The sequence below is a fragment of the Mastigoproctus giganteus genome, chromosome 11 (genome assembly GCF_048544385.1).
Source record: "Mastigoproctus giganteus isolate SK-2022 chromosome 11, ASM4854438v1, whole genome shotgun sequence".
Taxonomy (NCBI): Eukaryota; Metazoa; Arthropoda; class Arachnida; order Uropygi; family Thelyphonidae; genus Mastigoproctus; species Mastigoproctus giganteus.
In genome coordinates this window covers 3,438,965-3,466,714 of record NC_143585.1, presented here as the reverse complement: position 1 = coordinate 3,466,714, position 27,750 = coordinate 3,438,965, and the positions used below count along the sequence as shown (strand labels likewise).

At 37.7% G+C, this 27,750-nt stretch overlaps 1 protein-coding gene across 1 annotated transcript in view; it reads right to left on the bottom strand.

Annotated features, from left to right (window-relative positions):
* Positions 1–1,002: 1,002 nt before the first annotated feature.
* Positions 1,003–27,750, bottom strand: part of RpS8 (ribosomal protein S8) — a 74,612-nt gene continuing 47,864 nt past the window's right edge. Inside the window, exon 6 of the mRNA XM_090385501.1 lies at positions 1,003–1,154. Within this exon, the coding sequence (XP_090241627.1) occupies positions 1,045–1,154 (110 nt within the window). The 3' untranslated portion in view covers positions 1,003–1,044. The remainder of the gene's footprint in view (positions 1,155–27,750) is intronic.

Sequence of the window (27,750 nt, the reverse complement as noted above, 5' to 3'; positions counted from 1 at the left end):
GGACCACAAGTATCATCCAGAAGATTCCACCATTCTAGCCTCAAGGTCAAAAGCTCTGCCTTATTCTTCGGCAGTTGAAGAACCGTGGGGAGGTCATTAAGTTCACTTGCTTTTATCTTTTATTCAAAAGGATAAAGGTTCGGACAAAATGTTAGTTCCCTTGATGTAAACTGCTGTACTTCTTAGCGTGGAGCCCAGTTCTTGTCCTGGTCAGCTACTCTACAAAGTACAAGTTGGTCTTTTTTATGGCTAGAGTTAAGGGATGCTTTCTTGAAGCCAATGTTCCTTCTCTACATATGTAAGAGAAGTCATCCCTGAGAAACTATTAACTGAGAACAAATCACCTGGTACCTAGCTGTTTTCGAGGATTACTGCAACATAATTTAAGACGCATTTGAGGTAACAACTTATCATGATGCAAAGTAAGGCAACAGTTTCCAATCACATGATAAGAGCATTGTGGTACTGAAACTAGTGTTGCCAAGAGCCGTAGAGTAACTTCAATTGTAATTCAGAAACAAGAGCCAACTGACAAACTTTAACGTGATTTGTGTGTTCAGCAGCATGAAATTCATCAAGATTGCATATTTTCGTTTTTATAAAATTTGCGTTGCCTAGTACAAGACTGGGTACAATTACATTTTTTGTCACTTTTACAATTTAAACAGTGCACTTTATACACAATTAAAATAAAGAACAATAGATTTGTTATTTAAAAGTTAACTTCCATTTTATAACAGCACTCTTTTTCATAATCTTTTAAGACTAAAAGATATTTTTTTATTCTGAAATTGTCAGTGTTCTTGATGTTAGAACGTATCATCAGCAAGTAAAGTACATTTTATGTTTTACTATTAACTGCTGATTAAATTGTTTCAGTAAATAATAACTTCACAAGAATATGTATGTTCTCATTTAAAACCAAGTGTTATTGACCTTAAGCTTTCTCACAACCTTAAAACATGAAGTGAAAGTGGAGTGTGAAATAAAGGAATCCAGAAGTCAGAGGTTTTACTTTATTCACCTCCTTATGTACAGATGTATCTACTTGCCCTTTTTGGCTTTTATTTTTCTCAAATAAAACTCTAGTTCTTTTCCTTCCAAAATATAGCCATCAGCTCTACCACACTGTCCAGGACGAGAAGAAATGCATGCTGTAAAAAATAATAGCAAAACTTAAGTCTGTGTACATGCTTTTTAATGGATTCCAGGGAGCATAAATATACTGAAATGTGAAACACATCAATATCCTGAAGACTAACATCAAGAAAAATCTTATTTATGGGAACAAAACACTACACACCGCTATTTATGTTGCAACGTAAAAATATACTTAAAATTGTTGTTGTTATAGAACAGATAGTTGACCTGGGCACTGCTCACTTCAGCCACATTACTGAAGTGCGAACCTCTTCGTTTCAAATTTTAGGGGGAAAATGCAAGGCAAAAATTCAGGCGAATGTAGTATTTTCTTAAATTAAAATCACAAACAAGAAACACATGAACCTATAGTAGTCAGTAGTGTGCACGTATCAAAGGTGAAGACAAAACTCTATGACTACACTTGAATTTTTGTAGATTAGGATATCTATCCCTCTTTTCCATAGTAAAAGCATCCTGATGTTTGTTTAGATCATATCTGAAATAATTCCACTCCACCCTAAAATGATGAAACCTTGGTGTTAAGCCTCTTCAAGATAATACAGTAACGTTAGAAGTGTCGTCAATAAAATGAGCGAATTCGAACTGCTGGTTAAAACAAGTAACGCGGACATAATAGGGCTTGTTTGTTTGTTTGTTATTTAGGAGCATTAGCAACTAAGGCCATTTTGCTCCAGGATATGCGGTAGTCATTCCCTGACCTTTCCGCATCCTCCGTATTTGGTGGTGACGGGCTCGAACCCCGGTTTAATCAAGAAGCGTGTGCTATGCACTGCTGCTCCTTCCCACCTGGCTACGGAGGCGCCCATAATAGGGCTTACAGAGACGTGGTGCCACCCGGAAATTGGGGATGATGAGTTTCAGTACGGCTTGTATAATGTATTTAGGAAGATGGGTTAGATAGAAGGGGTGGTGGGGTAATGCTTCTTATCAGAAGCAGCCTGAGTGCGACGATGGCTTTCCCGGATTCAGACGTTTCACATGCTAGTATAGTCTGTATGGTGTGAGATAGTTGGAAACAAAGGTATAATGCGAGTAGGAGTAATCTACAGACCAGGTGATTGTGAAGATTATGACAAAAGCCTCTACATGCAAATGGAATGGGCAAGTAAGCGTCAATGTCTTATCATGGGTGATTTCAATTTGCCTCTAATTGATTGGAGTAAATGGGAAGGAAACTCGACATGGGGAACAAAATTTTTAAATCAACTAGATGACTGTTATTTGTATCAACATGTCAGGGAAAGTACTAGAGAAAAGAATATCCTAGACCTCATCATCACACATGAATCAGATGACATAACAGGGCTGACAGTAGAGGAACCAGTAGCAGGAAGTGATCACGGAGTTCTACGGTGGATGATGACGAGAGAGGTAGCAGAAGTAAAAGGCAAAGGAATGGGTTTTAATTTCAGAAAAGGAAATTACAATGCCTTAAGGTACTACATGGCCTCTATTAACTGGGTAGATATCGCGCAGAGAATGAATACAATTCAACTGTGGTACGCTTTTAAAACATTAATCACAGATGCCTTGAATGCGTATTTACCATTAAAAAAATACTCCACGAGGAGGGTTCCAAGTTGGATGACTAGTGAAGTTGCCGCATTACTTGAGCAGAAAAAGGTGGCATGGAAAGGTTACAGAGCAATAAAAAGTACTGAAGCCTATAACAGCTACAAGGTTATGTGTAACAGAGCCACAGAAAAGGTTCGACAGGCAAAGGCAGTTTATGAGAAATCACTTGCAAACAGAGCAAAGAGGGGGGATAAAGAATTCTTCACATATATAAATGCCAAGAAGAGCAGGACAAACCAGATCGGACCTTTACGTAAGGGAAAGGGGATAGTAATAAATACACCAGCTGCCGTTGCAGATGAACTCAACAGTTATTTTGCATCGATATTTACAAATGAAAAGCCTTTTGTGGCAAAGGGAAATTGTGGGAGCGAAGTTAAAAAAAATGTAATTAATGATATTGAAATTTCGCAAGATTATTTAATGGAAAAACTTTCGAGCCTACAGACCAGTAAAGCTCCTGGAGTTGATGGAATATACCCTATAATCTTAAGAGAGGCGGCAAGCGAGTGCATTGAACCATTGAGGCTAATTATGCGAGCATCATTAGACTCTGGGGAGATTCCCTTGGATTGGAAAAGTGCAAATGTATCTCCCATACATAAGGGTGGCTCTAAAAGTGAAGTTGGAAATTATCGACCTGTCAGTCTGACTTCAGTAGTAGGGAAAATCATGGAGGCAATGATCAAGGGTGGAATTCAGGATCATTTGGATCGAATTGAAATTCTCAAGGATACTCAGCATGGTTTCGTAAAGGGAAAATCATGTTTAACAAATCTGGTTCACTATTTCGAAAGGGTCACTCACGAGCTGGATTTAGGGAATAATTTCGACATTGTTTATTTAGATTTCAGCAAAGCTTTTGACTCAGTCCCACATGAGCGGTTGCTTTATAAGCTGGAACAGGTTGGAATCACTGGGAAAATCCTTAGATGGATAGCAGGATGGCTTCAGGGCAGGAGGCAGAGGGATGTGATAAATGGCTATTCCTCAGATTGGGTTGATGTAAGAAGTGGGGTTCCCCAAGGATCAGTATTAGGACCACTGTTGTTTTTAATTTTCATAAACGACATCGATGAAGGGATAGAGGGCGTGATGTCTAAATTTGCAGATGATGTTAAAATTGGTAGAGTAGTTAATGATCACTGTCAAGCTGAGCTTCTTCAGAGAGACCTAGATAGACTTCAAGAATGGTCAGAAAAATGGCAGCTGTGCTTTAATCCAACAAAGTGTAAGGTATTACATCTGGGAAACAGTAATCCCAAAATAACTTATTCACTTGGTGGAGTTCAACTAAACCCAGTACTGGAGGAAAGGGACTTGGGTGTTACGATACGGTCAGACATGAAATTCTCTGAGCATTGTAAACAGGTTGCAAGGAAGGCCCATGGTGTCCTATCGATGATCTATCGAAATTTTGCAAGTAGAGATAGGGATGTGAGCGGCCCTTGTCCATTGCCCTCTGCTAATCCATACACTAGGTGCATGTCTGCCAGCACACAGTTCGTATATCGAAGCATTCTCTTCATGCAGCGACTACTGCTTGATAATCCCATTATATAAGGCTTATGTTAGACCACATATAATGTGACCTTATATAATGTGATAATCCCATTATATAAGGCTTATGTTAGACCACACTTGGAATACTGTGTTCAAGTATGGAGACCGCACCTAAAGAAAGACATCGAGCTTCTTGAAAGGGTGCAAAGAAGGATAACTCGCCTGGTGAGATCGGCAAAAGGGCGTCCTTATGAAGAAAGACTTCGAATATGTGGGTTGCAGAGTTTGGAAACTAGACACCTTAGAGGAGATTTGATTGAGGTGTTTAAGGCTCTGAGAGGCATCAGTAAAATGAATGAGGATAAAATTTTCAAGATTATAAATGATGCTAGAACTAGGGGACATAAATTCAAGTTACGGGGGGGAGATGTTTAGATTGGACTGCAGGAAGTTTTATTTTAGCCAGCGGAGTTGTAAATTGCTGGAATAAGTTGCCTTCGTGGGTGGTAGAGGCCGACAGTTTGGGGAAATTCAAAGGTCATCTGGATAGTACTTTCGGGTAAGGGAAGCGCATAGGATGATAGGATTAATTTCCTTTTTATTTATTTATTAATTATTATTATTTATTTATTTATTTAATTTTTGTTTTTATCATTGTTTTGTTCGGATTTTTTTTTTTTTTTGGCTGGTGCAGCATAAGCCATAGGCTTTCTTGCACCATACGGCCGTTACTAATACTAATACTAATGTAACACTGTAATAGTAACACATGCATTTTGTCAGCATAATTTTCTGCAATAAACCAAAGCAAAACAGTTATTAATTAATCAAAAGTCAACTTTCACATGAAACTGTGTCCTCAGATCACAACATGGTGATACTCTCTCTTTTGTAATGGGCCTTTTCTAGCTTGGTGCTGTTTGGAATTAATCAATGTGAAATAGGATGATGTGAGAGATTTCTATTCTTCTTTTCCTTAGTTGGATTACTGTTTTAAATTTAATGGCAATGTATGCTCAGATGAAATCCACCTTCATCCAAACCTTGGTTTTCCAATAAATCAAGATGTTAGATAGAATGATATACACAAACTGCCTCACATCCAAATCTCATTTCATTTTGTACAAACAGCGTGCAACAATTGCAAAGCAGTTATTAATCAATCCAAACAAGATTTTAAAAAGACTAAAGAGTAGAACTATAAGTAATAAATATTTGATTTCCAATATTTATTGGAAACCCAAGGTTTGGTTAAAAGATGTGATTTTACAATGGAATGTAGAATAAAGAACTTCATTCCTACAAGAATTTCACCGAAACAATGAGCAAACTGATATCAAGAGCAGAGCCGTGCTGAGGCAAACAAGGCTCTTGCCTCAGATTAAAAGATGAAATGGATGCCAAAAGAAAGATTAAACATTACCTATGCTGTCGGGATTAATAATAGGGCACAATTCAATGCCTCGGGTACTAAAATCGCTTGCCACAGCCCTGATCAGGAGATTTAAAACAGTAATCCAACCAAGGAAAGAAAAAAAAAAAAAAGAAATCTAACACACACCTAGACTATACAGGGCGTCTCAAAAAAATTTGGTACAAACGTTTAGGGGAGGTAGGTAACATCTAAAGGAATGTGAATCGCATAGGAACCCATAACTGGAAACGCCACGGGAAAGTAGTAGCAGAGGCACAAGAAGCAGAAATGACACAAGACAGTGATAAACATTTATTTCACATGATATTAACAATGGAGTACCAGATGGATGCATTTCATAATGTGACAACACATGCTCGAAGGTTCCACCATGAGACGCGATGCATGCATGACACCGACGCAGCATGGATTGGCAGACACGGTTGACCACACCTGGAGTTTCTTTGACAGTAGCAGCAGCACAGACGAGTCTTGCCCAGAGATCCATTTCCGTCTCCATGAGTGATTCATACACGATAGATTTGAGAGCTTGTGATTTGAGAACTTGTTCAAGAAAGTCACCGACCATACCTTCCCACGCACGAGCATCCTGCTGATTGAATAAGACTTCCTGAGTGAAATAAGCCTAATCCGTGAACAAAACATAGGCTGGAAAATTCAAGTCTTGAATACTTTCTTGGAGAAACCACTGCGCAAAAGCCACACATGCAGGATGATCTTGGGGGAGCGGTAACTGAACCCTTCGGAGATGAAAGGGGTGTAAGGAATTGTCGTGCCAGACACGCTGTACACTGCAACGAGACACTCCTAAGCCAGAGGCAACGGCACGTGTGCTGGTAGGATTATTCTGGACAGCATTCAACACACTTTCTTCCATGGCGGGAATTCGCGTTGAACTTGGTCTGCCCGCACTACTCCTGTTACCTCTAAATGACCCACAATCGCACAAATTTTGATGCACACATGCAAACAAACGGTGGTCCAGTTCATGTGTCTGAGAAGCGTTCTCCATAAATTCGTTGAGCGGCTTGTCCATTGCCCTCTGCTAATCCATACACTAGGTGCATGTCTGCCAGCACACAGTTCGTATATCGAAGCATTCTCTTCATGCAGCGACTACTGCTTGAATGAGTAAACCAGAAATTTCCCCTCTCGCAAACTGATGAACAGTGCTGTGTACTGACTTACGGTGACGTTTCCAGGTATGGGTTCCTATGCGATTCAAATTCCTTTAGATGTTACCTACCGTTTGTACCAATATTTTCAAGACACCCTGTATACTTGGAAGGTTGGTTTGTTAGAAAATATCAAGGTTGTAGGATGTATGCTTAGGATTGTCTGGTATTTTGATATAAAAATTAACAATATGCAAGGTTATTAGTAATTCCAAAAGCTAAGGCTTTTGGAATTACTTGATTCCAAAAGCCTTAGCTTTTGGAATCAAGTCTTGCAACTAGAATTCTGATGTCATCTGGAATGGTGAACACTAATATCAACCAAGGGGAAAAAAACCTCTATTAGGAAAGTTGGGCTGGAAGTCAAAACAGTTCTAAGTAATTATCAAAGCTGGGAGAACCATAAAGACAACTGATGAATTTGACTAAAGGGGGGGGGGGATATAGGGATTTTATGCTAGAAGATCAAAAAGAAGTTTTTGTAGGGAATATTGGAGCAAACATATGCACAAGCATCACCTTTGAAGTGAAAGGAATTGTAGTTAATAATTAGAACCAAGATAAGCAACAGTTGAAGCCTACTGTTGTCTTTCCTCTCAATTTACTGGTTAACCCTTTCAAAAAGTCAATAAAATTAAAATAGTATACACAAACTTTGTGTCGAAATATCTTTTTTTTTGCATTCCATAAATTCACTCAGATTTATTTTCACAACCAGATAAACCTTCACACATCTCCCTACCCACTACATCATAAAAGCCCAAAATCCAGTAAATCCTAGGATTGATCAGGTTTGTGTTGACAAAAATCCAAAATATCGGCACTTTTCACTTCATTTCTGACCTTACCACTCCAAGATTGCAAATGTTTTGGTAAAAAGGATCAAAGTGATTTTTAAAAACCAACAACTCAAAATGAGCATTTTTTATTTTTTAAGGAATCTGTCTTCAAAAAATTTGTGCATCATAGAAACAGACACGATTTAATGTGTTAGATCAGGGGTCGGCAAACTTTTTAGGCTCGGAGGGCCAGGTAGCAAGCTGGAAGATGTTTATATGGGTAATTCTACTCATAGAGAAAAAAAAAAAAAAAAAAAACAGGTTCAAAATCTTTTTATTAGGAAGTGATATTTTATATAATATTTATACACATGCTGACAATTACAAAAAAAATGAATAAAATATTTCCATCTATTAATAAACGTATTATAGAACTGGTTAAATTTTGTACTAATGCGATGAAATGTAATTGTTTTTTCTGAGATTTCATCATACTGGAGTTCAAAGTTAGTACTTCCTATCATTAAAGTTGTTTGCAAATGATCATCCGTTAATAATGATCTGTATTGCGATTTTACATATTTCATTTTCGAAAATGTCTTTTCACATTGGTAAGTACTCGCAAACACAGATATAAATCCCCGTGCATATGATTTTAATTGACCGTATTTATGTTCCGAAAGATATTTATAGAATTGGGTTAGATCCATTTCTTTAAACCTAACATTTAACATATCATCATTTTGCAGATCAATCACTTCCAATTGAAGGTCTGATGGAAATGAAATGTCTTTTGCACTTGCATCAAGATTCGAATAAGTTCAGAAAATATATTCGCCGCGAATTTTTTTGGGAATGGGGATTTCACTAATATTTGAAATTTCTTTTTCCATTTTACAGCATGGAAAATGGTCAAACTTGGTTAACGTGACTTGTATTTCAAACAACGCAAATTTTTGATGTATGACTTTATGATAGAATACGTTTCACATATGAGCACTGTTTTCCCCTGTAATTAAGTTAAATTCGTTAAGATATCCCATGATATCTGTAGCAAATGCTAATTTCCATAGCCATTCATTGTTAAATAATAGTGGTTGTGGGCAGTTTTTATCATTTAGAAAAATTTCTATTGCCTCTCTGAGTTCAAAAAATCTTGATAAAACTTTTCCATTGCTGAGCCATCGAACTGCTGTATGGCAGGGCAAATCAGGATATTCGGCTTTAATCTCTAATAAAAAATCACGAAACTGACGACGGTTAAGTCCACATGAGCGAATAAAGTTAACCTCTGACACAACTGGTTCAATAACACATGACAGATTGATGTGTTTCCCACAAAAAGCCTGCTGGTGAATAATACAATGAATTACAGAGGTTTTGAACATTTAGCTTCTTCACAAGCCTTAAAAATTTGTCCAACTAATCCTTTTCCCATTCCACACATTTTTACCACCATCAAGTTGTGATACATTTTAACTGATTCCATTGCAAATTGTACTGTGTTAGCGTTTTCTATACTTCCTTGAAGATATCTTTGCCTGTAGTTCTTCCATGCAGACTATTCGTAGAAGTTAATTCTTCAGTAACCTCAAACTCAGTATTGACTCCCCGAATAAACAGCAACGATTGGGCCAATGAAAGGCCCAATGGGCCAAGAGCCAATGAAAACCACTTGAAATTTTTTTCCTTGTCTTTTAATTGACTCTTGATGTGGCTCCCAATGTCCTCAACTCTTCTAACAGCTGTTCCTGCCGAAAGACTGACAGATCGAAACAAATCCATTTTCTCTGGACATATTTCTTCGGCTGCCACAAGCAAACATGATTTAATTAATTCACCATCGGTAAATAGTTTCCCTTTCTTGGCTAATAAATGAGCTATTCGTAAGCTTACTTATTGCAGCGCATAATTTGATTTTTAATTTTTTTCATGTAAAAAACAGTATTAACTTGCGGGTAGTAATTTACCGACCAGTGTTAGATAATAAGACTCTGTGGCAAATATTTCTTAAATAGTCACGTGAATTGCAATTTGGAATCCTTGTCTTCGGATAGAGACATCTCACAACAACTATAATAAAGGTGGTGGCAAAGAAAGTAAGCATACCCTTAGCCATAATCATGAGAGCATTGCTGGATTCAGGGGAGGTCCCCGATGGATGGGAGATGTGCAAATGTATCTCCAACTCACAAAGGGAGATCAAAGGTTGACACGGAGAATTACAGACCGGTTAGTATAACATCTGTTCTGGAGAAAATAATGGACTCACTGCAGGATCATCTAGACAAGACTGCAGTAATAATTCAGACACAGGATGGGTTTGTTAAGGGGAAGTCTTGCCTGACCAATTTGATTGGATACTATGATGTGGGCACAAATGAACTGGATGCAAAAAATTATTTTATTATATTCTTGGATTTCAGAACGGCTTTTGATACTCTTGCTTGTGGAAGACTACTGTACAAACTGGAGCATATGGCATTAAAGACAAGTTGCTACAATGGATAAAAGGATGGTTGATGTGGTAATCAATGCACACCGCTCTTTATGGACTAATATTATTAGTGGAGTCAACCAGGGGTCTGTGTTGGGCCCATTGTTCTTTTCTGCATCTACAATGATATTTATGAAGGTATATCAGGCTTAATATCCAAGTTTGCAGAAGATAAAAAAGGTTGAGCAGATGGACTGAGAGGTAGCAACTGAAGCTTAATATTGACAAATGCAAAGTACTACTAATGGGTAGCGGTAACCCCATAGTACCAAGAGGTACTACATTCAGGGTAGTGGGGAATGAAAGAAACCTGAGAGTAATTGCACACTCAGATATGAAGTTTTCTGTGCAGTGCAGACAGGCTGCAAGTCTATCTCATGAGGTCTTGTGAATGACACAATTTTGCTAGCATGGATAAGGAGCTGATTTTCATCTTGTATAAGGCAATGGTCAGTCCACGCCTTCAGGGCAGCCTTATTTTAGGAAGGATGTAGAGTTGCTAGAATGAGTACAGAGAAGGGAACAAACGGGTGCTCTTACAAAGAAAGGCTTAAGTTCTGCAATTTGCAGCATCTGGAGACTAGGCACCTGCAAGGCGAGGTGATCTAACTGAGTTATATAAACACTTGACTGGTTTGAGCAAGCTCAATGCTGATGGGATTCTTCCTCTTGCTCAGATTCTGCACCTGAGGGGGCATAAATTCAAATCGAGGAAGGACAGTTGAAGAAAGACCCACTGGCTAAAGGCAGAAATTTGCCAATAGCCAGTTGATTGCTGGAACAAACTGCCATCTGTCGTTGTGGAAGTGATAGCTTAAATAAATTCAAGGAAGAAGTGGACAAACATTTGGAGCAAATGGATGGATGAAATAGCAGTTTTTTTTTTTTTTTGGCTGATGCTGAATAAGCTGCATCATATGCCTCTACCAATGCTAACTCATCCTCAAACACATTTATACTTATGGTGAAAAAAAAAAAAAAAACGGTTGGTGAGGGGAGCAATTATATGCTCTGTATTTTTGTCTGTGTTCATATTCATTATTTTTAATAGGCTACTCATACAAACCTAGCAGGAATACCAGATATACCCATGCCCCCATCGGACAACCTTGTTTGAAAATAGGAAAGTTGTAGCAATGATAATTTTCTGCCACATTCAACTTTATGGTGATATTAGCATTAGTTGAGGCATATGGTGCAAGAAAGCAAGCTTATGCAGCTTCTTCAGCAAAAAAAAAAAAAAAAAAAAACCCTTCCTATTTCATAAATCCAGTCAATTCAAAGGTTTCACAACAACAGATGGAAGTCTGTTCCAGCAATCAACTGCCCACCCGCTGGTTAAATGCAAACTTATGCACATCTATTCTACAACTGTCTTTCCTCAATTAGAATCTATGCCCCTCAGATTCTTAATCTGAGCAAGCAGAAGTATCCAGTCAGCGTTGAGCCTGCTCAAATTATTCAAGGACTTAAACACCTCAATCAGATCACCTTGCACGTTTGCACGTGCATGATATCTTGGGCTTTTGCCACAAGACATTATACATACATTAGGCAATTTATAGTGTATGTCCAGTCCCACAGAGATTGGTACTCCCCACTGTAAACAATGATGGCTTAATATCTTACGCAAAACTGTTATAATTATCAATAAAATGATGAAGTGTCAAAGGAACTGGAAGCAAAAAAATAATTTTGTTATTGTATAATTGGATTTCAGGAAAGCTTTTGATACTGATTCACATAAAAGAATGCTGACAAACTGGAGCAGTGTGGCATTCAGGGAAAGGTGTGGATTAAGTGATTTTTGAGTGGAAGAAAACAGTGATGATACTTGAGGGTATATCAGGCTTAAGTTTGCTGATGATAAAAAGGTTAGCAGGGTGGTTAATGACAATTGAAGTTTAACACTGACAAATGCAAAGTACTGCATATGGGTAACGGTAATCCCAGAGTTGTTTTTTTTTTTTTTTTTTTTTGGGTAGTTGTTGGCGCATCGGCTTCTGTGGCCATAGTGCACCTCCCAAGGTTTTTGCAGTACAGTAATACGCGAACTCGGAGTTACGCGGTTCTTGATTTTTTCGTTTGGTGTATATCTAAAATTAGCTTACCAGTGATTTGGAAGTCAAATCATAAAGTTCGGGTGACAGCTTCGTTTTTGAGGACTGGTTTGGTCACCACTTCATACCCGAAGTCGAACGTTATTGCAAGTCTAAACAGATTCCATTTAAAGTGATGCTTCTTATTGACAATGCACCCGGTCACCCTCCTGCCACCCTAATTAATTTCGACCCACGTGTGAAAGTTGTGTTTTTGCCTCCAAACACAACCAGCTTGCTTCAACCGATGGACCAGGGAGTCATCAAAACATTCAAGGCTTACTACACGAGCCGTTCGTTTGCACATCTGAATGAAGCTATGAGACAAAATAGTGAGATATGTATCTGTTAAAGACTTTTGGAAACAATTCAATGTTCTAGATGCTGTAAGAATCATTGATGAATCTTGGGATGAAATTCACAAAAAAAACATTGAATGGCGTCTGGAAGAAACTTTGTTCGTTTTTTTTTCAAAAACGAGACGAAAACAATGCCAGAAACTGATCATGTCGTTCATGTGATAGAAGAAGTTGTTAATCTTGCCAGGCAATTAGATTTGGAAGTCAATGGTGATGATGTCAATGAGCTGTTGGATTCAGTCAGGAGCTGACAACGAATGAGATGCGTGAGCAAAACGTCACTGAAGTATCCGACACTTCAGACCCAGTTCCACCAGAAACGCACATGACAATTGCAAGTTTGACAGAAGGCCTCAGCTCAATTGAAAAGGGCTTAGAAATTTTAGAACACAAACTCCAACGAAGAACGCGTTATAGCTGCAAAGCAAGGAATAAAAAAATTAACTTGCTACGAAGAAATTCTGCGTGAAAAAAAAGAAGGCGATGTGTCGTTAGAATTTGTTAGATTTTATGAAGCCATTGACATCGAAATAACTTTTTTACGTAACTCATTTAATTTTTAATACATATTTTGTATTAATATGTAAAAATAACTGCAATTTTATGAAATATTTTTCTTGTAAACTAGTGTTTTTGTTAGTCCTTGGTCCCAATTAAACAAAAGTTATATGTATTTGAATGCAAAGTTGTACCCCGACTTACGCAAATTCGACTTAAGCGATTTTCGTCGGACCCACCTATCGCGTAACTTCGGGGTATTACTGTACTCTGATCCGAGCCAGAGGCAGGGTTCAAACCCGCGACCTTTGGATTGCCAGGCAGGCACTTTACCCACCTGGCCAGCCCGGTTGGACCAATCCCAGAGTAATTATCAACAGTGCAGTACTACATTCGGGATAGTGGAAAATGAAAAGGACCTGGAGGGTAATTCTGCACTCTGATATGAATTCAGAGAAGTACAGACTTCCAGGACAGCTCATGGGGCTTTGTCAATGATATACAGGAAATGATTCAAGAAGGAAGTGATTATTCCACTATGTAAGGGGATGATCAGGCCACATCTGGAGGCCTCATATTAGGAAGGATGTAGAGCTGCAACAAAGTCGGTGAGTGGAAACAAAGGGGAGGGGATTCTCATCAAGAAAGGCTTCAGTTCTGCAAACTGCAGTGCCTGGAGACTAGGCACCTTCAAGGTGATCTCTGAGTGAGGTGTGTAAAAGCATCGAATGTCTCGAGCAAACGATGCTGATTGGATTCTACCTCTTCCATATGAGGTGGGCATAAATTAAAATTGAGGAAGGATGGTTGATTATTGTAACGGGCTACCATACATTGTTTTGAAAATGGATAGTTTGATTAAATTCAAGGATGAAGCAGACACTATTGAAGGGGATGGTAAGTGGAAAGGGATTTTTTTTTTTGGGTTGATTCTGTGTAAGCTTGCTTTCTTGCTTCATTTGTAATTATTAATGCTAATGCAAAGTGGCAGCCTTTAGCAATTTATATGTGAAGAGTTACTTTAATTTTGTCTACCAGTGAGACTGTTATTCAGTTTTACTACACTAGTTCTTAATGTAGGCTTATTAATTTTAATTAGGCACATTATGCTTTCCACTCCATAATAATGCCATGGAAGATATCTAGTAAGTGACAATGATCTACCTGCTCTTCTTCCTGTTAAAAAAAATCGAATACAGGCAGTTTTCATTAAGGAGCTAGTTAATGCAAATTTCTAAACGAAGTAGAAAAGTAAACAGTCAGTGTAACTATGACATAGCATCATCATAGGAAAAGCATTTGCCAAAACAGCAAACATGCAATTTTCCAGTGAAAGAAATCATCATTCTGTCTACTTTTCAATAACATTATGTAGAATTCAAAATCTGAAGATAAGATGAATAACGATAAGACTTAAAAATTTCTGCTAGTTGAAGTTTTTCATTACTTAATATATATATATATACACAGTAAACCCCCGCTATTCGCGAGGGTTACATTCCTCAGAAATGCCGCAAATACCGAAAATGAGCTGAGTTATGGCTCCCATAGTAATAAAAGGATTCCGCTGGAAAGTATGAAACGTATAAGAAAAACTAGTCTAAAATTTTGTCTATGTATTATATGTACTGTCATAATATGATTATGTATATAGACAGTACATAGTGAAATGCAAGTATATGGCATTGGAATGAAAATAAGAAACAATTTAATATTAAATGTAATATTTATTAGAAATTTCAAACCAGCACCTTTGCTAGCTAAAAAACTTATCCTGCCAGTGCTATCACCAGTTTCACTAAAGTGTTGATAAAGGAGTTTTGCCTTGTCATGAATGAACTTAACAGAATTTTATTTTGAGTTCGGTATTCTATCCACAGATTTAAAGCCTTTTCCATTTTTTCTAATTTCACATCACGAGTTACAATACAAATTTTTGAAGCAATTAGCGCGTTTTCACGGACACCACGGATTTTTTCTTCCCATTTCTTGATTGATCGTACCGTTGACTCATTGATTTTAATGTTTTGCCACTAAGGAGACATTTTCACCATTAGAAATTTTATCTAATAACTCAAATTTTATTCACTAATGTCATCACCTTCTTTGATCTTTTCACATTTCCCTTGTTATTCGTAGCTATATTTTTGTACGGGTCAGAAAGAACTTGTCCACAATAAAGTCACTTTCTTCCGTTAACAGACTCGAAAAAGTCTGTTCTACACTGCAAAATGGTAGATTTATCACTTTTGTAAGCATATCAGTTTATTCAATTTATAAGCATATAAATTAGAAGCAAACAACGAAACCTTGCATGACAAGTGCATAACACATACTGACTGGCGAGAAACATCCACGCTCACGATTTTGTCACCCTCTTCCCCCACCCACTGAGCGCTGTTTTGACAGAGAAAGATAAATTTTAGCCACGCCCATGTTTATTTATGGTGGGGTGCTTTAAAATTGACATTTTTTTAAGGTTTAATTTTATATTAAATCAGCGACTGCGAATACAGATACTGCGAGGAGCCGGCAGAAAATAATAAAATACTTTTGTATATATATACAGGGTGATTCACTACCAATGCGACAAACTTGCAGGTGTAGGGAGGCACAAAGATGAATCGGAATCACATAGCATTGCAGGGTACGAAATGCCTTCGTCATGCGGTAGAGGAAGTTGAACGGGAGGTCGCATGAACAGCGATCCCGCTGGAAGTCAGCACTTGCGAACCGGTTCCCGAGGCAGCAGGATGGACGAGTATTCAACCGTTGAACTGGCTGACATGCACCTCACGTATGGAGCTGCGGACTGTAACGGGCACGCCACTCTGCGCATGTACCAGGAACGTTTCCAGCACAGGCATGCTCCTCCTCATACGATTTTCGCACATGTGCACAGAAGGTTACGTGAGAAGACTAGTTGTTTCACGAGAGGTACCATGAATCGAGAACGAACAATGAGGACGCCAGACAATGAGGAGAATGTCCTACGTCTTGTAGAAGGCAATCAGAGTGTGAGTACTCGAGCGATAGGCCAACGATTGGGTATTTCCCAATCCACTGTATGGAGGATACTGTCAACAAACCAAACGAGTTCATACCATCTGCAATGCACCCAATCATTGGGTCCACTCCGGAGGATTTTTGCTACTTGTTTCTTCAACAGAAACGGTTCTCAAATGCTGACTTCCAGTGGGATTGCTGTTCACGCGACCTGCTGTTCAACATCCTCTACCGCATGTCGAAGGCATTTCGGACTCTGCAATGCTATGTGATTCCGATTCGTCTTTGTGCCCCCAACAAGTTTGTCGCACTGGTAGTGAATCACCCTGGTGTGTATACATATATATAACAGTTAAATAATTAAAATTAATAATAAAACCTATCTGGAAATCTTTCATGTGATCAACTTATCAACAAAGGCTTCAGTTCTGCAAACTGCAGTGCCTAGAGACTAGGCACCTTCAAGGTGATCTATGAGTGAGGTGTGTAAAGCATTGAATGTCTCGAGCAAACGATGCTGATTGGATTCTACCTCTTCCATATGAGGTGGGCAAGGATGATTGATTATTGTAACAGGCTTCCATACATTGTTGTGAAAATGGATAGTTTGATTAAATTCAAGGATGAAGCAGACACTATTGAAGGGGATGGTAAGTGGAAAGGGATTTTTTTTTTTTGGGTTGATTCTGTGTAAGCTTGCTTTCTTGCTTCATTTGCAACTATTAATACTAATGCAAAGTGGCAGCCTTTAGCAATTTATATGTGAAGAGTTACTTTAATTTTGTCTACCAGTGAGACTGTTATTCAGTTTTCCTACACTAGTTCTTAATGTAGGCTTATTAATTTTAATTAGGCACATTATGCTTTCCACTCCATAATAATGACATGGAAGATATCTAGTAAGTGACAATGATCTACCTGCTCTTCTTCCTGTTAAAAAAAATCGAATACAGGCAGTTTTCATTAAGGAGCTAGTTAATGCAAATTTCTAAACGAAGTAGAAAAGTAAACAGTCAGTGTAACTATGACATAGCATCATCATAGGAAAAGCATTTGCCAAAACAGCAAACACACAATTTTCCAGTGAAAGAAATCATCATTCTGTCTACTTATTAATAAAATTATGTAGAATTCAAAATCTGAAGATAAGATGAATAACAATAAGACTTAAAAATTTATGCTAGTTAAGTTTTTCATTACTTAATATATATATTAGATAGTATGAATCAGAGCTGTAATACTCAATATGTTCTACGTTGATAATAATATTAGTAAATTAATAAGAGGAGTTTACCTCAATATAGTACGTGGAACACTTCCGTATGATACCCTCCAGAAATTAAAACGGAAAAAACGAAAAAAAATCGACAACTTACCGGTACATTAAAGTAAAATATAAATAATTAAAGTAAAATATAAATAATTAAATAATCAATTTAACACAATTCAAAACAATTAAAATTCAAATTAACGCAATTAAAAGAATCTAACGAAAATATTCAAAACGATTTTCCTTCCTTTGAAGCCGTGCGTATAACCCGTATAACCTTATACGCACGGCTTCCTTTGAAGCCGTGCGTATAAGGTTATACGCACGGCTTCAAAGGAAGGAAAATCGTTTTGAATATTTTTGTTAGATTCTTTTAATTGCGTTAATTTGAATTTTAATTGTTTTGAATTGTGTTAAATTGATTATTTAATTATTTATATTTTACTTTAATGTACCGGTAAGTTGTCGATTTTTTCCGTTTTAATTTCTGGAGGGTATCATACGGAAGTGTTCCACGTACTATATTGAGGTAAACTCCTCTTATTAATTTACTAATATTAATATATATATATATAACAGTTAAATAAAAAAAAAAAAAACCCCTATCTGGAAATCTTTCATGTGATCAACGATCGCTAATATGGATTTCGTCAGTGTCATACCACTGGTGATATTCTGGCTTATGTTACCCATTTATGGATTAATTCAATGGAAAGGTTTGGTGAAACTCAAGCCACTTCAAAGGGCTTTTGGTCTTGTTTGGCATAAAAGTCTTCTAAATAAGCTTCCATCCCATGATTTGCCAGCTGTTCTTTGTAATGGGGTATCCAGTTCTCTCTCTGAAGAATGGAACGGAATTGACATTTCTTGTTAATGGTATTTAGCTGATGCAGTATTAAACATATGTAGAAAGGGATAGAATGAACCGCTCACTGCAGGTGATGGTAGATGGCTCTGTTTTCTCACTTGTCCACTAATGCTGGTATTCCCCAAGGTTCAGTTCTTTCTCCCACTTTTCCCCTCTTGTATATTAATGACCTTCTTCCATTGACCGGAAATCGTATCCATAGTTTTGGTGACAATAATGTGACAACAGCACATTGCATTCCACCTTCCAGTTTGAGAAACCTTGACCTGCCCAAACAGCTTCAAATTCTCAAGTACTCACTGCCAAATCCTCAAATCAGTGGGACAAAGATGACTTAATTTCAATCATTCTAAAACTCAGTCCAGTCATCTCGCAAAAAGGATTCTTCTGCTCCTATGCTTATCTTCGATGATGCTGGAATTTCTAGGCAAGAACTTGGGAATTACCCTGACTTCTAATCTCTCTTGGCATAAAGCACATTACAAATATTGCTTCCTCTGCATCTAATAAACTGGGTTTTCTCTTTCACTCTCGCGTTACTTTTCTTACAAACAGTTGCTGAATGTAGAAATCGCAAATCCGCCCTACCATGGAATATTTCCCCCATATCTGGGGCGGTGCCCCCAAAACCTCTCTCAGGCTTCTAGATTCCATTAAAAAAAGGCCAGTTAGGCTAATTGATGTCTCATCTCTAACAGTCTCTCTCCACTCTGTCTCATATAGACTGTCTGTGACTGTTGCATGCCTCTTCTATAGATACTTGCACAGCACTCTGTTCTTCTGAATTGGCTTCTATAATTCCTGTTCTCTCTTTCAAAGCAGTCTGAACATGTACCACAACCAGTCAACATCATTTTGCTGCCCAAGTTCAAACTCACAGAACCAACTTTTCTTCTTCCTTTTTTCTTCTTTTTCTTCTTCTAACCAACTGTTTCAGCACTACCACCCAGCTAATACTTTTCAGAAAACATTAAATAGCCACAACAAAAAAAAAAAAAAAAAAAAAAAATGTTAACTACAGGCAGTCAGTGTAACTATGACACAGCATCATACATATGTAAATTATTTGCCAGAACAGCAAAACATTTCATATTCTTGTGAACAAAATCATCATTCTGCCTCTTGTTGACAGGTATAAGAATGAAAATTGTAATTAAATTAATAGAATAAAAGATGATTCACAGAACCACAACTAAATTTCAACTTCATTTTCTAGTTTTTTTACTTAAAAAATGAAGTGAATTGGAAGTGATCATACAATCATCAGCTTGAAGATGAAGAAAGATCTTACAGTAGTAAAGACACGGATTTTAACTTCAGAAGAGGGGGACCTTTGACAGTTTATGGTGCTATATAGCATTATGAATTTGGTGGATTGCCGAGGGAGGGCAAATACATTTCAATCATGTAATACCTTTAAAACTAAAATCATAGAAGCCATAAATCATGCATACATACCATTAAAAAAAAATATTGCAGGATGCCAAAATGGATGAATGCAGAACTGGCCAGGCAAAGTAGAGCAGAAAGAAAGCATGGATTAGTTACAGAGCAATGAAAAGTACTGAAACCTACAACAGGAACAAGTTGACCACAAATACGCCAGAAAGACAAAGGCTGTGTATGAGAAAGCACTGGCTTAAGATAGCAAAGAATGGGGTCAAGGCCTTTTTCATGTATGTGAATACAACAAAGACAAGCTGGGAAAGTCTTAGATAGCCCAGCTGGTGGTGCAGATTAATTGAATAGGTACTTTGCATTTGTCTTTACTGATGAAAGACCGTTGATGCTGAGAAGAGGCTGTGCCACATGAAATTTGTGATTTTGTAATTACAGATGACTGTTTTAACTATAGGCATCTTTGGACTCGGGAGGTTTCTTTGGATTGGAGAAGTGCCAACACATCACCAATACATAAAAGCGGTTCTAAGAGTGAAGTTGGTAACGAGACCGGTTAACGTAACTTCCGTGGTAGGAAAAATCTTAGAGGCAATGATTAAAAGTGCAATCTAGGGATATTTATATAGATATAGCATTCTGAAGGACAAACAACATGCTTTGCTAAGGGAAAGTCATGTTTAACACATGCTATTTTGACAGTTACTCATGTAGGGAAAAATTTCAACATAGTTCATTTGGATTTTAGCAAAGCATTTGACTTAATTCCTCACAAGAGGTTACTGTAATTCTAAATGTCATTTGCTATCCTACACATGCAAAACAGATTAGAAAGAATACTTGATGAGAATCAACTGAAAGAGCAAGCTGGCTTTAGGACAGGATTCTCAACTATGGATCACCTTCACGTAATATCACAGCTAATGGAGAAAGCAAATGAATATAAAACACTATTATGCCTGGCATTTATGGATTATGAAAAGGCATTTGACTCCATACAGCATAAGGCAATGTTTCGGGCACTGGAAAGACAAGGCATAGATACCCTATATATTATGATTTTGAAGAAAATATATGAGAGTGCTACCTCCTTTATTAGACCAGACAAAGACAGTAGGAAATTTAAAATTGAGAAAGGAGTTCGACAAGGAGACACAATATCTCCGAAGCTGTTTACTGCTGCCCTTGAGGAAGCTTTCAGAAGATTAGACTGGTCACAGAAAGGAGTCAATATGTACCTAAACCATTTACGATTTGCAGATGAAATTGTGGTCATAAGTCACAATACCAAAGAATTAGAGGAAAATCTTAATCAGTTATGCACGGTTAGTAAGGATTTTGGACTAAAGATGAATATGGCTAAAACAAAAGTAATGATGGACAAGTATGCCACAGAAAGGGAAATAATGATTGAGGGAGCAGTAATTGAAAAGGTGGAGTCATATATTTATCTGGGACAAGTTATTAGCTGTAATAATAATAAATGGCTGGAAGTCAAGAGAAGAATAAATTTTGGATGGATAGCATTCAGGAAATATAGTACTGAAGAGCAATATCCCAGTTTGTCTGAAACGTAAAATAATGAACCAACGTATATACTCCCCACCCATGACTTATGGAAGTGAAACTAGGGCACTCACCAAAAGAATGGAAGAGAAAGGCTAAGAACTACACAGCGAAGAATGGAAAGAATTAGATTGGGAATCAGACTGTTAGATAAGAAGAGAAACACATGGGCAGCAAACTCAAGTAAAGGACATTCTTATCAAAACTAAAGAACTAAAATGGTCTTGGGCAGGACACATAGCTCGAAGACATGATGACAGATGGACTAAGAAAATAACAGAATGGTATCCAAGAGCAGCTAGAAGGAAACCTGGAAGACAAAGGCGGAGATGGATGGATGGATGAAATTCATGAGTTTGTGGGTAGTAAATGGATGGCCAGTGCTCAAAACAGAAGGAACTGGAAAGTTGCTGGAGAGGCCTTCATCCTGCAGTGGATTGAAAATGGCTGATGATGATGATGACATGCAAAACTGGGTTAAAATTATTTAAAGAATTTGAATTTGTAGAACAACAGCTGATAGGTCAAAATTATGGATTAAAACTGGGTGAAGAAGACAATTTGTTTACATCATGAAGTTTTGCTTTTCACAAAATTTGAATTTTTGTAGTGTTCATGTTGCAATCCTTTCCAGAAGAAAAATCATATGGTGAAAAAAAGTTTACAACCAATTGATTCGTCAAGGGCAGACTACCTGAAAGACCTAACAAAGGTAGACATAAAACCAGGCCAGAAGCTGTGCTAATGATGAAAAAATGCATGTGACTGAAAGCTTGAACAGAAGTTTGATAGCTATTGGTATTTCTCCTCTGAAATTTCGGTGAATGGCTAAGAGACTCACAAGGCTATGCCAAAAGGCAAGTCAAGTATAAGAAGCAATTGCCAGTAAAATTGCATCTATTGGTGGCTTTGATCCAAATGACATCATGGAATCAAGTGCAAGTCATCAGTGTCAAAACTACTTAGATTACAATGAGATGCTAAAAGAACTGAAAGAAAAGTTGATGGTATCAAGTCATTCAAGAAATACTTCAAATATTAACACTAGCTCCAGTTAGTTGGTCCATAAAGAAAACAATGGAAGAGTGTCTTCCATTTTTTAGAGTCTCAGAAAGAATGGTCAAGAAAGCTAGAAAACTTAAAGCAGAAGAAGGAATCATGTAAAAAAGCAAGTAAAGCAAAAGGTGATAGAATTTTTTGAAGATGATGAATTTAGTCAGATATGCCCTGGAAAGATTACATTTCCATTAGAAATGCAGATCGAATAAAAATGCAAATGCAAAAACGACTACTAGTCAGCAACTTGATGGAAACATTTATAATTTATCGAGATAGAAATGGATCTGACATAGGATTTTCTAAATTTAATCAACTTCAACCCAAGTGGTGTGTCACAGTTGATGCACCAAGAACATTTTGTATGTGTGTGCACAATCCATCAAAATGTCAAGTTAATGCTAGCAGCAAGTCCTGTTGAATGTGATTACAAGGCTCTCATTGGTAAACCAGTCTGTGATTTGGAGTCAAAAGATTGTATGCTTCATCAGTGTGAAAAATAATAAGCGAATTAAAAGTCTCTTGAGAATATTTTTGAAAACAATGAACCAGATGATATTGAATTCAAGCAATGACAGAGATAAACTGGACACAAAGATATGTGTCCAGTTTATCTCTGTCATTATCTCTGTTATACACATTGACAGAGATAAACTGGACACAAAGATATTTAACCTTTCCTGTCATCACTACACTACTAAACATCAAAGCTACCATTTGAAGTCAACAAAGGAAAGCCTAATGACAGGAGAGTTGGTCATCTTGATAGATTTTGCAGAAAATTATTCATTTGTTGTGCAAGAAGCTGTTCAAGGGTTCCACTGGGAGAATAGCCAGGCTACATTGCATCCATTTGTCATTTATTGCAAGGATGTTAAACTTCAGAATATAAGTTTCTGCATAATCAGTGACTGCCTTTGACATGGCACAATTTCAGTGCATGTTTTTCTAACCAATTTAATTAAATATTTGAAGTTTCATGACAGAAATCAGACACATTTACTACTTCAGTGATGGTTCTGCAGCTCAATACAAGAACTTTACTTGTGTCATCATCAGAAGGATTTCGATATCAGTGCTGAATGGAATTTCTTTGGCACTAGCCATGGCAAGTCACCATGTGATGGAAAAATAAAAGAATTGGCAGCATGTGCAAGTCTCCAACACCCAACTGAAAACCAAATCCTGCACCAAGAAACATGTTTGAATTTTGTGACAAGCATGTAACTGGAATAAAATTCTGTTTTGTTTCTAAAGAGGAAATTGAGTAAGGCCATTTGATGGCCTTACTCAATTTCTTACTCAATTACTGGGACCAACTGATGATGTTACCAACAGCAAATTCAAAATCGGAAGCATTCAAAGAACTTATCTTGGAAGCTACTAGGCTTTACATACCAACTAAGAAATATTGTTCAAGGTTTAGGCCAAAATGGATGTCAGATGAACTAATGAGGCATATGGCAGAGAAGAAAAATGCATGGGATACTTACAAATTAACACATGACACAGAAGCCTATGATAGATACAAGTTGATATGCAACCAAGTTACAAAGGAGGTTAGGCAGGCGAAGGTAGATTACGAGAAATCCTTGGCAAGGGATGCAAAGAAAAACAGCAAAGAGTTCTTTACTTATGTAAACTCTAGAAGGAAGGGGATGAATCAGATTGGTCCACTTGATATTGATGGGTCAACTGTTGATCCTGCTCAGGTAGCTAACAAACTAAATGAATATTTTGCATCGACATTCACACATGAGGAGTTATTCAGCAAGGGGAATGCCAGAGGTGTATTCAACTCTAGCAGTCAGCTACAGAATCTTGAAATAACTGGGAGTAAAGTGGAGGAGAAACTGTTGAAGATAAACACAAGAAAGGCACCCGGGGTGGATGGGATCTATCCAGTTATATTAAAGGAGGCAGCAAAGGAAGTAAGCAAACCCTTAGCCATAATTATGAGAGCTTCCTTGGACTCAGGGGAGGTAGTACCCATAGACTGGAAATGTGCAAATGTGACCCCAATTCACAAAGGAGGATCAAAGGCTGACACAAGTAATTATAGACCTGTGAGCTTAACTTCTGTTCCAGGAAAATTAATGGAGGCACTGGTTAAAGAAGCACTGCAGGATCATTTAGACAAGACTTCAGTTATAGCTCAGACACAGCATGGTTTTGTTAAGGGGAAGTCTTGCCTGACCAACTTGATTGGATACTATGATGCAGTCACAAAAGAACTGGATGCAGGGAATAACTTTGATATTATATACTTGGATCTTAGAAAGGCTTTTGATACTGTTGCACATGGAAGACTGCTACACAAATTGGAGCAGTGTGACATTGGAGGCAAATTGCTGCTATGGATAAAGGGGTGGTTGAGGGGGAGAAGACAGAGAGTGGTAATCAATGGACACTGCTCATCGTGGACTAATGTTATTAGTGGAGTCCATCAGGGCTCAGTGTTGGGTCCATTATTGTTTTCTGTATTTATAAATGATATTGATGATGGTATATCAAGCTTAATGTCCAAGTTTGCAGATGATACAAAGGTTGGCAGGGTTGTCAAGGACACTAGTGACACTATGCTGCTGCAACAGGATCTGGAAAGGTTGAGCAGATGGGCTGAGAGGTGGCAAATGAAGTTTAACATTGACAAATGTAAAGTACTACACATGGCAAACAGCAACCCCAGAGCAACGTATCAACTCTGTGGCACTACACTGACAGTGGTAGAGAATGAAAGGGACTTGGGGGTGATTGTGCAGGCAGATATGAAGTTCTCTGAGCAGTGCAGACGGCCTGCAAGAGTAGCTCATGGAGTATTGTCAATGATATACAGGAATTTTTCCAGCAGAGATAAGGAGGAGATTATTCCATTGTATAAGGCAATGGTCAGGCCACACCTAGATGATACAAAGGGATGATGTATACAGTACCTAGAGTACTGTATACAGGTCTGGAGGCCTCATTTCAAGAAAGATGTAGAGCTGCTGGAACGAGTACAGAGAAGGGCAACAAGATTAGTGAATGGAACAAAGGGGTGCTCTTACGAAGAAAGGCTTAAGTTTTGCAAATTACAGTGTCTGGAGACTAGGCACCAGCGAGGTGATCTGATAGAGGTGTATAAAGCCTTGAATGGTTTAAGCATGCTCAATGCTGATGGGATTCTTCCTCTAGCTCAGAAAAATCACCTGAGAGGGCATAAATTCAAATTGAGGAAAGACAGATGTAGGATAGACGTGCGGAAATTTGCCTTTAACCAGCAGGTGGTTGGTTGGTGGAACAGACTGCCATCCCTTGTGGTGGAGGTTGATAGCCTAAATAAGTTTAAGGCTCAGCTGGACAGGTATTTTGAACGAACAGAGGGGTGAAGTGGAAGTGGGGTTTTTTTTTTTGGCTGATGCTGCATAAGCTTGCTTTCTTGCATCAAATGCCTCTACTAATGCTAATGCTAATTTCAAGAGAAAAGATTCACAAACGGTCAAAGATTCATACTATTGCTGAAACAAGAGAAAATTACTACTTCATGCTTATTGATGCAAGACAGATTAGTGTTTGCAGAGTATCAAATGACACATGATCATCATTTGTAGCTCATGTAGATCAGACTAGTGAAACCAACATTCAATGTGCCAATTGTTAATTTACAACCTGGCCAATACAATACCTGTATTTATAACAATAATTGGTGGATTGGAAATATTTGTGAAATTTCACTCAAAGAACATGTATTGGTAAATTTCATGCTTCCTCATGGAGCAGCTCACTTATTTCACTGGTCTGCTAGATTCCTGAACAACAAATTATTGCCAATCTTCCAGCTCCAAAAACAACAACGATGGGACGAAAATATAGCTTGCCTGAAGTACTAATATCAACCAATGAAAAATTCCTGTTCATTACGAAGCAGTAATTCAATATCTTCACACTTATTTGCTTATTTCAAATTGTACTATGTTTTAAATATATTTTGTTGCAGTTATAACTTCTTTCAAGCTTAGAAACCAATAGAACATCATCTTTATGCTTGGAATCCTGAATAAAAACCACTTTTCAGGCTTGGGAAGTTGGACTAAAGAACCCCATGCATTTTCTTTTCTTTTCTTGCCTTTTGCACCCCCATTGTAAAAAAAAAAAAATCTTTTTGTTCATTGGCAATATATCCTTTCTCCTTAAACCAAAGGGCAGAGTAATTGCAGAAAATTTCATTCTTGTAAATGCAATAGTTCTGTCCTTATTGAGACGTGAAACTTCACCAAATAATTATGCAAATATTATGTGGAAAATATAAAATGTTTAAGGCCATTTTTAGGACTTAAGTAGCAAGACACAAAACTGAAAAACCATGATTCCTGTTGCTTAAAACCACTCTTTCCAAAGGTCGAAAAAATGAGAGAATTGAAGGTGTCCCACATTAAGATATTTGCCCCTAAAGATAGGTCAAAATTTGCATCTACCTTTGAAGGAAAATATCTCAGCCAGCAAACAGTATAAGAGCTCATATTTAGTTAGGCTGAATTCATGCAGATGTTAAATGGAATGTCTAAAGAAGAAGGTACCAAAGGTTTTTATTTTAAATTTATGACTTTCAAAAGAAGTCTTCCTGTCGCAACAAATTTTTGGTGCCAGTTTTAGATTGCACTGTAACAAAAAAAATGAAGGTTTTTGAGCATGGACACCAAAAGTTAACTATGTATACCAAGTTTCAGAACACTCCCTCTCAATGTTGTGCAACAGGAACACTTAAAACTGAAATTATTTTGATTTACTCCACATGACACAAGTGACCTCCACAAAAAAAGATGCTGCTGCCTCAAGCATACTATATTTTGAACTGAATTTTTGCACAGCTTCTTTGGAAACCTGTTTAAATATCTACACCAAGTTTCAATAAAATTGAAAATGATCGAGCAGGGACCATCTTCAAAATTAGGCCACTTGATATGGAATCACCCATGTGTAAGTAATAAAAAATTAAACAATTATTTTTACAGCCAGGCCTCGCATAACGCGAGTTCGTTTAAAGCATTTTTCAATTACCGCTATTTGAAAATATTATACCACTTTTCACTTTAAAAAAAAAAGTAAAGTGCAGCCATTATCAACCCACTGCAGGATGGAAGCCTCCTCAACAATTCATGCTGAGGGAAATGGACCATAATCTGCCACGCTGGTCCAATGCGGGTTGGCAGATCGACCGTATTCAGCAGTCAGGGGCTTGAACCTCGGTCTACTCAAAGAGCGTGTGCTACTGCACTCCCGCTCCTGCCCACTCGGCTACGGAGGACTTTACACGATGCAAATTTCCAGTTAACACGATCTTTTTTTCTTCTATGCGATAGTTGAAAAACATCTGAATCGCGTGTTAAGCTTACCACGCAGATGGGCAATACACAAACGTTTATCTGCTGCCCGCCTCAGTGCGTTCCATCAACCATCAGAAGAAGACGTGTTACTTGTTTGTCTCCCGCTAATAAAGTCAATGCAGACTTGCATTTAAAAATT